This window comes from Talaromyces amestolkiae (genome assembly GCF_001896365.1).
Source record: "Talaromyces amestolkiae strain CIB chromosome Unknown scaffold19.1, whole genome shotgun sequence".
Classification (NCBI taxonomy): Eukaryota; Fungi; Ascomycota; class Eurotiomycetes; order Eurotiales; family Trichocomaceae; genus Talaromyces; species Talaromyces amestolkiae.
Genome location: NW_024468055.1, coordinates 558584 through 570037, shown reverse-complemented (window position 1 = coordinate 570037; position 11454 = coordinate 558584). Strand labels below are relative to the sequence as shown.

At 47.3% G+C, this 11454-nt stretch overlaps 4 protein-coding genes across 4 annotated transcripts; 1 reads left to right on the top strand and 3 right to left on the bottom strand.

The window, feature by feature from the left end:
- Nucleotides 1-423: 423 nt before the first annotated feature.
- BHQ10_008510 (uncharacterized protein) lies at nt 424-1888 on the top strand (the record flags this gene model as incomplete). Its single annotated transcript, XM_040881324.1, has 4 exons — nt 424-657; nt 711-992; nt 1050-1666; nt 1723-1888. 4 exons carry the CDS (start codon nt 424-426, stop codon nt 1886-1888), a joined length of 1299 nt encoding a protein of 432 aa, XP_040737012.1.
- Nucleotides 1889-2329: 441 nt separating this feature from the next.
- Nucleotides 2330-4187, bottom strand: BHQ10_008509 (uncharacterized protein; the record flags this gene model as incomplete). The annotated part of the gene is made up of 3 exons (XM_040881322.1): nt 2330-3390; nt 3441-3881; nt 3935-4187. 3 exons carry the CDS (start codon nt 4185-4187, stop codon nt 2330-2332), a joined length of 1755 nt encoding a protein of 584 aa, XP_040737011.1.
- A 401-nt stretch (nt 4188-4588) lies between these two features.
- On the bottom strand, nt 4589-8125 carry BHQ10_008508 (uncharacterized protein; the record flags this gene model as incomplete). The annotated part of the gene is made up of 6 exons (XM_040881321.1): nt 4589-4889; nt 4939-6590; nt 6642-7153; nt 7202-7744; nt 7796-7863; nt 7914-8125. The coding sequence occupies 6 exons, from the start codon at nt 8123-8125 to the stop codon at nt 4589-4591; spliced, it is 3288 nt and encodes a 1095-aa protein (XP_040737010.1).
- Nucleotides 8126-9331: 1206 nt separating this feature from the next.
- On the bottom strand, nt 9332-10638 carry BHQ10_008507 (uncharacterized protein; the record flags this gene model as incomplete). Its single annotated transcript, XM_040881320.1, has 4 exons — nt 9332-9982; nt 10031-10299; nt 10397-10412; nt 10585-10638. 4 exons carry the CDS (start codon nt 10636-10638, stop codon nt 9332-9334), a joined length of 990 nt encoding a protein of 329 aa, XP_040737009.1.
- Between the last annotated feature and the right edge of the window lie 816 nt (nt 10639-11454).

Here is an 11454-nt window from a genome sequence, read left to right as displayed (position 1 = left end):
TTCAAGAATATACGTGTCAACTTATTCACTCCAGCATAGACAAAAGAAGCAAGCTGCACATCAACTATAAGGCAAGACTGGAATCAACAGTCAGAATTCGATCTTGCTAAACTTTCAATTTTCGTGCCCTAATTTGGAAAGAACTTTCCTGTTTAGCTAGTATTGAAGCAAGCAGAATTTTTCAATGCAGATACCTCAACCCCTACGCAACATTCAACGGGGACATATTGCCATCACTAATAATTTCAACATCAAATAAAGATAGAATACCCTTGAATTACGTGACACCCTAAGCACACGCGCTAAAATTGTTAGCATCCATAAAGACTATAAAATCACTAGTCAGGATGGTTGCCTTGAGCGACCCCTCATTCATCTTCATCCTCAACCTCCACGCAGCTGCTCAACACATATGTAGACAAAATGTCGAAATCGAGAATCATTCAACTGGCACAACTAATCAGCTCTCAAACCTCTCTCATCGACCAAAATCTGCAAAATAACAGCCTTCCTGAACCATCATTTGATCAACATGGCCCCACAGAACCAATCCAGAACGAGACGCCAGATATTCGAAAAGCAAAGACAGATGTAATTGAAGCAACCATTGAGCTGAGGCAATTGCTCGAGGGGCCTATGAAACTTGTTCTTCCTGAGGTCTGTCTCTTATCACATACCTGTCTGTTCAACCATGCTGACCGTCAATCGAGTCCAATTTCACCCCCCTCGTAGCTATACACCGCTTCAAGATCGCATCTCACGTCCCCTTGAACTCCACCATCTCTTTCAGCGACCTAGCCACCAAATGCGGTCTGCTAGAACACGACCTCAAACGCATAATACGCTATGCAGCCATTCACCATCGTGTCTTTACCGAGCCAACAAAGGGCTTGGTAGCGCATACCGCTGCCTCACGACTCATAGCCGAAAATCCTGTTGCTGGTCATCTCCTGGGTTTGACGTTTGATGAGTGCTGGCCTGCTCATAACCATGTACTCAACTCACCTTCCCCTACTCGTTTCAAGTTGATATTCTGACGCAAAGGATAGGCGATTGAGGCAATATCCCAGCGCAGCACCTTAGCAAATATCTCAGGCTACGCAATCGCCAACAACACCGGCCCCCTAAACACATTCCAGTACCTGAGCAGACACAAAGAGCGCGCAACCCGCTTCGCGTTCGCGATGGGAACGACGTCAAAGGCCAGTTTGGACGCGCTAAGTACTCATTTCCCATGGTCTGACCTTTCAAACACCAAAGATGGTAGTAATCTTGTTGTGGATGTGGGTGGTTCAAAAGGCCACGTCTCCCTCCATCTTGCGCGGCAATACCCAGACCTGAAATTCATCGTGCAGGATTTACCGGAAGTCATCGACGGCGCTGCTGATCACCTCCTATCTCTCACTCAAGACTCTCAGGATGAAAAAGATGCAGCAGTCAAAGACAGAATCGAGTTTGCGCCTCATGACATGTTCGAAGAACAACCCGTCAAAAACGCAGACATCTATCTGCTGCGCTACGTACTCCATGATTGGGGCGATAAGTATTGCATTGATATTATCAGAAACTTAATTCCGGCGATGAAACGAGGGGCGAGGATTGTGGTTCAGGATCATGTTTTGCCGGAGCCGGGGACAATGGGTTTGTTGCAGGAGATGCAGATGCGGTATGTCTTCACCCTGAGGGCGGCTTTGTTGATTTTAAAGGCTGATTGCGTTGCAGGTCTATGGATGCTATAATGATGTCCCTGTTTAATTCGAGGGAGCGCGAGGCGGATGAATGGAAGGAACTGTTTAAGCAGGCTGACCAGAGATTTGGAGATGTAATAGTGAATAGGATTGGGCAGAATGGGTCTAGTGGTGTTATTTCTGCGGCGTGGTTGGGATAGTCCTTACACTCTTACATCGTTATAATTACGTGGGGATGAGTTTCTTTGTTGTACTTTTTGCATATAGACTGTTCCTCTTCTCTGTTAGTTCGAACCTTGGGATTTACCAGTCCACGTGATGATATTTTGACAAATTTTGAACATGATTTCTCAAAGCGAGCATATTTTTATAGACTAGGGCAAGCCACAGGAATTCTAGAAGCGACTTGCCAGGCCCAAGCTGCTAGAGAATCTACGTAGTATCAGAAGCCAAAGTGAATTGAAAAAGTAAAAGCAAATAGTTCACTATCTTATACTAATTACAAGAACAAAACGCTACATCCATATTACCGAACATCAAATCAAATGAACAAACACAAGAGAACAACAGGACAGGATTGAAGGGAATAAGAAATTAATCATCATATGCACAAAGTTTGAATACCAAATCAAATGAACCAATTACTCGTCTTCCTGATCCGCAGATTCGACACGTGCAGCCATTGGCCTAGAAGGTGTAGGAGCAGCCTCGCTTTCACCATCGGCAAAATCATCGGCTTCTTTACCATTCTCGATACTTTCTGCGTTTTGTTCGTTTGGTGAATCGTGGTTCTCGCCATTTGTCGTTTGCTCTTTGGTTGGCTTCTCATCATCTGTCTTCTTTTCGACATCGGTCTTCTCTCCATCCGCTTTCTCATCGACTTCCGGTGTTTCATTAACCTTTTCATCGACTGCTGGTGTCTTTTCTTTATTCTTTCTAGGCGTACCCAACTTCTTGGGCTTTCTAGGGGTAGAAGCTGCAGTAGCAGTGCTCTCATTTCCAGAAGCATGTATATCGCTAATGTCGCGCTTCGGTTTGGACGAAGATGCCCCGGTTTGACGCTTTTGTTCTCCATTAGTCGCTCCTGTATTTCGCTGCTCGACATCCTTGCCCCGATTTGCAGGCATTGGTGTTGACTGTCTCGATGGACGAGTATTCTTGGTTACGGGTGGTGCTCTGGCATTGGCAATCAACCTCCGGTGGTAATCATCGCCGCGTGCTGGGTGTTCGCCGAGAATACGACGAGCAGCCTCCCTGCCTACAACGGGTAGTTTCTTAACGCCGCTGACACCTTGGGGTAGTAGCTGGGGATCCAAAAGACCAACTTGAACGAGAACACTGGCTTGATCCCAGTACAAATGCTCGGTGAAGATGCGGTCCGCTTTGAGAGCGATGATAGCAACGAGGATGACCTCTACCCGTTTGTTAGTTGGTGGTACTCCTGGAAGCATCCAGGGTATCTCGACGGTGTGGTCAAAAGTGACATAAATCTCGTCGACGACGCGATCCGCGCCTACCGTACGAGATAGTAGACGTAGCTGCATTGATGGGGGCTTAGTCTGTAGGAAATCGTTTTCGTAGAATCGACGTAGTGCTTTGGCGCCGACACCACCGGCCAATGTTGGCCCAATAGTGACTGCGGGATTTTTGTGCGTGGTGTAGGTTGACATGGTATCGGACAGATTGTCACTAAAGAATTTGCCTTAATGTTGTTAATTTGAGAGTCCGGAAAAAAAGCGGCGAATAACTTACTTTCAGTGTTGATCTCCCACGGTCGTTCCAAATCGGTATCCTTTCGAAATGCCTTCCGCATCACATCCAATGTTCGCGACCAAGCCAACTCTGCCGAAGCATGATCATATTCATCCAAGTCATGCTCTGCGAAACCCGGATCCGCGAAATCGTACGTAAAGGCTGTATATGCGATATCCTTGCGTTCGCCAATTCCCACTCCCGGATCGATCCTACGCTTGGTGATACGTTTCTTGCGTCCTTGGATCCCAAGAGCCTGAGGAGTAACAACTACGTCGACGGATTCGCCTGCAAGATGTACAAGCACCTTAAGGCTAGGCGGGAAGCGAAGACGCGTATCTGGGATGGCAGTAGGATAATACGCGACTAGGGCTGTGAGTCTGGCGCCTGTGGCTGGTTTTTGGAAGTGTTCGAGGCAGTAGGCTGCAGCGTCGCCGTATGCTATTTTGTTCAGTACAGTATTCTTCCTTCCTTACATGAAAAGAACTACCTACCAATAATGGCATAAGACTCTCCAACTTTCAAACCCTCTTTAACGCTTTCCAATCGACCAGCATACTCCTTTCCGCCATCGTCTAGAGGGACATAAGTAACCTCGAACCCTTCATTTTGCCAGTTTCGGATGGTCTCAATGTCGAATTCTTCCTCTTCCGAGGTAATACATATTCTAGGAGTAGACAATTGAGAATTCAAGAAAGTGTTGTAAACGAGCCCGTTGCCAGGCGTATTGATACTGAGCAAAGCCATGCTGTTCGTATAAAACGGTCAAGGAGGCACGGAAATGGCCAGAATATAGCTCTCGCATGGAAGAATTAAGACAAAAAAAGTGTAGACTTCCATTCCGTCTGCCTCTGTTATCTGATATATTTTGGCTGGTAGAGAGCCGACGACGTCACTCGTGGGGCAGGAGCCAACGGCTGCCATGACGTAGTGGGGCCGCATATGTCATATTACCGACGTGCAGCCAATCGGAGTGCTTTATTTCCACTTCCCCTGTCTATTTTCTGCCTCAAGATTTAGGCATCAATCACCGGTCGTTCCTTCCTCATCTAGATCCTTCCTCTACCTATTCGAGCTCATCGTCAACATATCTTTATTCCTCTGATCTATGCTATCAACAATAAAGTCTTCGCCATTCTACATCACGTCTACCATGCAAGCTTTGCGAGTATACCCCCAGGGTAGCGTCTAACAGCAGCTTTCCTCCCCTCATCTAAAATCAACAGTCCCAGTCCAAACGCCGCAGGCAGGAAGTAGTGCTGAACTGGTACGCCAGTAGTATTGAGCACGTTTTGCAGGCTCGGGATATAGAGCCAGAATGCAGCAATGCCTAATGCAAAGATGATTGCGGGAAACAATAGCAGATTCTGAGTCTCTTTATTGAACGCGGGTGGGTGAGAGAAGATGGAAAGTCGGCGGGTTCGGATGGCCATCAGATTGAACCATTGCCTAGAATTGTCAGTACCAATTGCATATATGCCGATGATTGGGAACTCACATGACGACCAAGTTGATGAAATATATTGATGACGCCTCATTCAGCATATTATTGTAATAATCCGGATCGATACCATCCGGGACAGCGCCGAATCCAAACCAGAGCGACGAAAACGGTATGCCGTTGCGTTCTAGATACCAATACGACATGGAGAAAGAGCAGACCGTTTGGATAATACCAATCACACCATATGCGTGGAACATTAGCTTCCAGTCAACCAGCTTATCCTTGCGCGGGTTGCGGGGTGGTCGTAACAGAACGTCGGCTTCTGGTTTTTCATATGCCAGCACGGTGGCAGCCGCGCAATCGGTGAAACAGCAAATGACAATCATCAGGAAAGAGGAGAGAACCTGTGGCAGGCCGAAGACGACATTTGTGAAAACGGGCCAGAATTCAGAGAATGATCCCGCGGGCAGCAGGTAAATAATTGTCTTTTTCAGGTTGTCAAAGACCACACGGCCATATTGTACGGCTTCAACGATCGCAGAGAATGAGTCGAGGAGAACCATATCGGCTGCTTCAATAGCAATGTCCGATCCGCTGCCCAGGGCAATGCCGATATCAGCTGCTTTGAGAGAGGGCGCATCGTTGACGCCATCGCCTGTCATGCCCACGATCTCTTCACGAGACTGAAATTCGCGCACGATGCGGAGTTTTTGCTCGGGTGTTGTGCGCGCAAATACAATCTCCTGATATCCGCACAGCTGATCCCATTGCGTGTCGTTTAGGCTGAGAAGATCAGAGCCACTAATGACAATTGCCGTTGTCGAATGCTCTTTATTGACGGCCGTGTCGCTTCCACTGGCATATCGTTGCAAAGCGGTAGCATCATCAACGCGGCCAGCCGAAACAATCCCACATTGACGTGCAATAGCCAGTGCTGTCAGTCCGAAATCACCAGTCACCATAAAAATACGGATACCTGCACGTCTCAAGGTCTTGACCACTGCTGGAATTTCCTCACGAGGCGGATCAACAATGCCCACCAAGCCGACAAGAATCAAATCAGACTTGGCCTGCCGCATGATTTCTGACTCGTATTCATGACTGCCAGGAGTTGTCATGATATCCTCAGCGACGATGACCTTGCGCGCGAGTAATATTACTCGTTTACCTTGGTTCGACCAGTCATCTTTGATGCCTTTGATTTGCCGCAAGGTCTCTGCATCAAGAGTTTGCACACTACCATCGGCCGTTACAACACGTCCACACCGTTCAATCAGAATATCAGGAGCTCCTTTGATCGTCAATAGGGTGTCCTCTGATTTGAACTTCATAGACTCTGCCGGCGACAACGCCAATCCCAACCCTTTGGATTCTGCGACCGTGAATGTACGAATCATAAACTTATTCCGGCTGTTGAACGCAAGTTCCCAGGTTTTCTTCCACAAACGACGCATTTCAGAAACGGAGCCAAGAAGTTCTGAAAATCGAAGAATGGCTTGATCTGTCGCATCACCAAAGATTGGTCTTTCGTTGAGTGGCATGTTCTCGGCCGCAGCATCAAATTCGGCCGCATTACATAGCCCAGATAAGGCGCGAAGTTGGTGTACGCCGGTCGACTTGCCCTTGAGTATACTCTCATCTCGGGCAATCATCGGGCTGTTGAAGACCGTTGTTGAAATTGTGCAGTCGGTGACGAACATTTTGTTCTAAACTCTGTCAGTCAAAATCACGTAACGGTCGCTTGTATGAGGACTCACTCGAGTAAGTGTCCCGGTCTTGTCACTACAAATGACACTGACGCTTCCCAAGGTCTCCACAGTCTTCAGCGATTTGCACAATATCTGATTTTTCCTCATAATGTTGGCTGTAATTGTCAGACTCGCTGTAATGCTAATAGGGAGACCTTCTGGAATGAACGCGATGGCCACGCTGACACAATCCACGATCAGAGTTGGCACATTAATCCAATCAGGGTGATCCTTTCGCAACCATGCCGCCCAAACAATAATGACCACGATAATCATGGTCAACATAATTGCCACGATCAACGCAACGAATCGCAACACTTCTTTCTCAAGCAGAGTTAAACCTGGTTTGGGTTCACTCGCTAGTTTTGCGATACGACCAAAGACGGTGTTGTCACCCGTTGAGACGACGATTGCGAGCGCACTACCGGATACGCAATGCGTGCCTTGAAGACCCACGTTTTGTGTTTCGAGATAGTTTTCTTCCGTGGCGTCGATTGTGCCGTTGACAGGGACGGATTCACCTATCCCTATTAGCCATAATCCTCAATACGCAAGACATAGGTAAGTACCAGTAAGTATAGACCTATCGAAACAGGCATCATTCGAAACTTGCACAAACCTCACATCAGCAGGCAACTTGTTCCCGGCTTTTATTTGAATGACATCTCCAGGCACGATCTCTGCAGCTGGAATATTCACTTGATTCCCAGCGTTTCGTACAACAGTACAATTCTCAGGTAACATGGCCGTAATCGAAGCCATGACCCTGGACGAGGACCAATCCTGCCATGCGTTGAAGCCCGCTTGGATGAAAAACACGGCGAGCAAGACAATCGCCAATGCCAAATTTGCAACTGCGGGAGGGTCACCGAGGGGTTTCCACGAGACGAACACCAGAATACAACCGATAAGTAGGATTATACCGAAGCCCTTGAAGAAGTAGCCGAAGATTTGCTTGAACCAGTGATGCGGTGCGGGTGACAGAACGTTTTTACCGTATTCACGGAGGCGTTGTTGGGTTTGGTCTGAAGAGAGACCATGGCCGATATCCACCTCGAACCTTTTTTCGAGCGAGGTGGTGGAGAGGGTGTGCCACTCGATGTTTGACAGTTCTGATATCTGTCAATATCGGGTTAATCATGTGTGGGTATAAGGGAGTATACCATTAGCGATCCCATCATTTTTGGCCTTGATTTCCTCCCGTTGTCTGACTTCATCGATCTCAAACGACCTTCCCTCAATTAGTACCGTTCTATCCCTTCCTTGTGGTGAATGACTTACACGCTCCGATAATGAATCGGTAACGTAACGGCGGGGKCAATAGTCGCTCGTCGATTCGCTCTTGTCGACGCTGCAGACGACGCCGTCGAAAGGGTGCGAGTTAGCTGCTGGCGTTGTGGGAAATCACCAGTCTCTTCGTCTACAGMCTGCCATTTGAGTCGTTGATTATTAGTGCCTTTGTCTGCGGCGGCTTCGTCCTTTCCGTCCGCCATTGCGATTACACGATCGCGAAATTCCGCTGAACCACGACTGTGGGAGAAACAAACGAAACGAGGATAGACAGAGATCCTTTAAAATCTAACAATCAACCTGGATCCTAGGCGATAGAGTCCTGACCTTTATACCCCGATCCTCCAGTAAAGAGTACTCTTACCAACCTACGCACTAAGAAGAACGAATAAATCGCTCAGGAAGCTACTTGAGAAGACGAAATATCACTCATACTAAAGACCAAAAACTCAAAACCAGCAAGCGCTACAGAAACAGACTACCACCATAATATTACATTGACTAATTTATTTGATGACAACTGCCATCTAACATCTACCGTTTGCACATGGCAAAACGCGTCGAGCTATGCAGGTGGGGTGGATGGCAGTGCACATGGCAGTAGCATTCGCCAAGTCGCATGAGCACTGCGATTCTGAATATGAGTGATTTATATCCGCCTATATGATCCATTCCAATAAATCTATAGATCACAGGAAATAATGGTAGTGTCAATCGTGAACGTGGAGATTTTCAGCTAGTTACTACGTAGCTAACGTAGGGAAAAGAAAGGGTCGAGCGATATGGATGCTGTTGAGAGGACGTCAAAAATCGCGCATAGTTAGATAGTTTGAGAGATCGAGTGGTAGAATCACTGCCATTCCCAAATGGGGAAAATCGACGGAAGAGCTGTTTTTGGAAGGAATAGACGAAATAGCTACCGAGTTGATATTATTTTATTTAGCTTTCTTTTAGTCAAGAAAGCTTTGATTGAATTACATAAAAAATATCATGTTTGAAGTTATTGTGTTGGGAATAATTATTATATTTCCACAAAAGACACTTGACCCTCCACATGCGGCTTTTTTCTCTCTTCCCAATTTTGTTCGAATTAGGGCTTGCTGGTCACGACACGCACATCACCCCAGCCCTATTCTTTCATAGCCGCAGCACACATCTTCTCGAATTCTTCTACGTCTCTAGTATCGACTTGACAACAAATCATCATTTTCTTCAATACACTAATAATCCATAGCGCATCGAAAGAGAATCAACCGCAAACAAAACACTCATGCAAGACCTACTAAAACATTGAACCAACCCACGAACAACCAAAACAGGATGCATCAAACCCAAGAACGAAAACGAAGAACGCCCGCACCTTTTTCATAAATCGAACACAGAATTATAAACTCATAGGATGGAACAGGTTAAGAAATACTAGGTAGCCCATGAACCGTCTCAATCTTGACATCTGCCGAGTTCCTATCGTCGTTTCCGCGTGGTCGTTTCCATGGATATGAATCTTCCGGCCTGTAGTGATCCCTATTATTGCTGTTTTGACTGCTATTATGGTTGCTATTGTTGATTGTGTCCGGATGCGCGTGTTTGCGCATACCGAGGCCCGCGACGGCGATACGGTTCAATTGTCCCAGATCCTCATTCGTAGTATTTGATGGCGCGGTAGATGGTTGATGCGGATGTTGATGCGGTGCCAAGGGCGGGATTTGCGTTGGTGCTGCCGCTAATGTGTGTTGCTGCTGCTGTCTTTGCTGCTGTTGAGTTTGTGGCTGCTGTTGTTGCGGCGGCGCTATCGACACAGACGGCGGCGACGACTCCGGGTGTTGATGCGAGTCCGCGAGCGGCGGCTCAGGCCGTGGTTGCGTCAAATCGATATTGTCCGGTAGCGCGGGAACCTCATTTTGAGAGTCGATCAGACGCGACTGCAAGCTGATGATGTATTCGCGGAGCTGGTAGTTTTCGGCTTGAAGGGCTTTGTAGCTTTCGCTGAGGACTTTGTAGTCTTTTACTTGTGCTTCGAGTTGGCGGATGTAGCCTTCTTTTCGTTGGCGAAATGCTCTCTATACATTGTCAGTTTTGTCAGTGATGCAGGTCATAAGAGGACAAACTTGAGCTGCGCGATTCTGTTCGGCGCGTTTCGACGTTGATAGTTCACGTTTGCCATATGTTTTCCGCGAAGCGTCGCTGCCGGCAGCTTCTTGTACGCCGGCCATGACCTGTGGCAGCACAAGCGACGATGTCTGCGTGTTAGGGGCTAGCATTGCGCCTCCTGAGATTGCAGGATCTATGTTGTGGCCCTGTTGCGAGGTCGGTTGTCGCGATTCTTGACCTTGTGATTGGAGATGTTGTTGTGCAGCTAAAAGCTGGTCATGGAGAACTGCGACGAGTTAGATATGCAATAAATCGTAGCATAGATGATGCCTGTTAGGGTTACAGGTACCATCTATCATTAGTCGTATTGAGTATAGACTTACCCTGGTCAGCATGATCCTATGACAGGGTTAGCATTGGTACTGATAATACGCGGGGAGCAAGCGCGACATGACAAGCAGTGACAACATGCAAGCATTACCCCATACAAGAGTAACCCGTACATGGATCAAAGCTTCGTTTCATAGTTCTTGAGGCGGATCGTGATGACAAAGATAGAGGGTCTGCTTACCTGAGCAGAGGAGCTCTGCTGCATACTGGGATGCGGCGCTAGTGCGGGCTGCATCAAGTACAAGCTCTAGGAAGTTCCGGACTCGAGATGTAGATAATTCGCAGGTTGTAGAGATGAAGCGAAATCAAGGCGACAGAAATACCGCTAAGCTTGTCAAATTTGATTGTTGTCGCGAGCGCAAAAGCAGAGGAATTGTTGTGTTATGAGTCCTCTGTCGAACGTAGGGCGGGAACGGCGATTGGTCGGAACTAGCTGCTGTAGTAATAGCTCAAGGTATGGCGCATACAATACGCGTTGGTCGAGTCGATGCAAATTCAATAGTGTCTATTTGCGAGAGATCGTCAAATATTTAGAACAATCAGTGAGTAAATCGACTTTGGGCGCTGAGTGCATGCAAAGCATGTATAGAAACTGGTTAGGCTGGATTAAGTAAGTAGAGGGCAGATGCGAGAGAGAAAAGAGAAGATCTCGTAAGCAAGAGAAAATGGTCGGAGTGGCTGGGGACATGCCGCCCATTAATAATCCGCCCGCCGGCGCCGGGTGCGGTTAGCTTCGTATTTGGTATTGTGCATTGTACGGTGTACTGTATATGGTCTCAGCTTGTTGCTTACGCTGCTTACATGGTAGGTAGCCTTGTAGAGCACAGAGCTACGACGGCGAAAATAATGTTGATGATTAATTAAATAACCGAGCGTGAGACACCTTATTTTGCCTCTTATACCAAGAACCTATCGAAAAGTTGACATACACCACCAACGTCGTTCCCCGAGTTCTGTAGGTAAGCACCTACAAAGCATCAATACACAAATACCGCTAATCCGTATATCGCCGGATGAGTAATCACCCTCCGAAGCTCCGAGATTTTCTTAG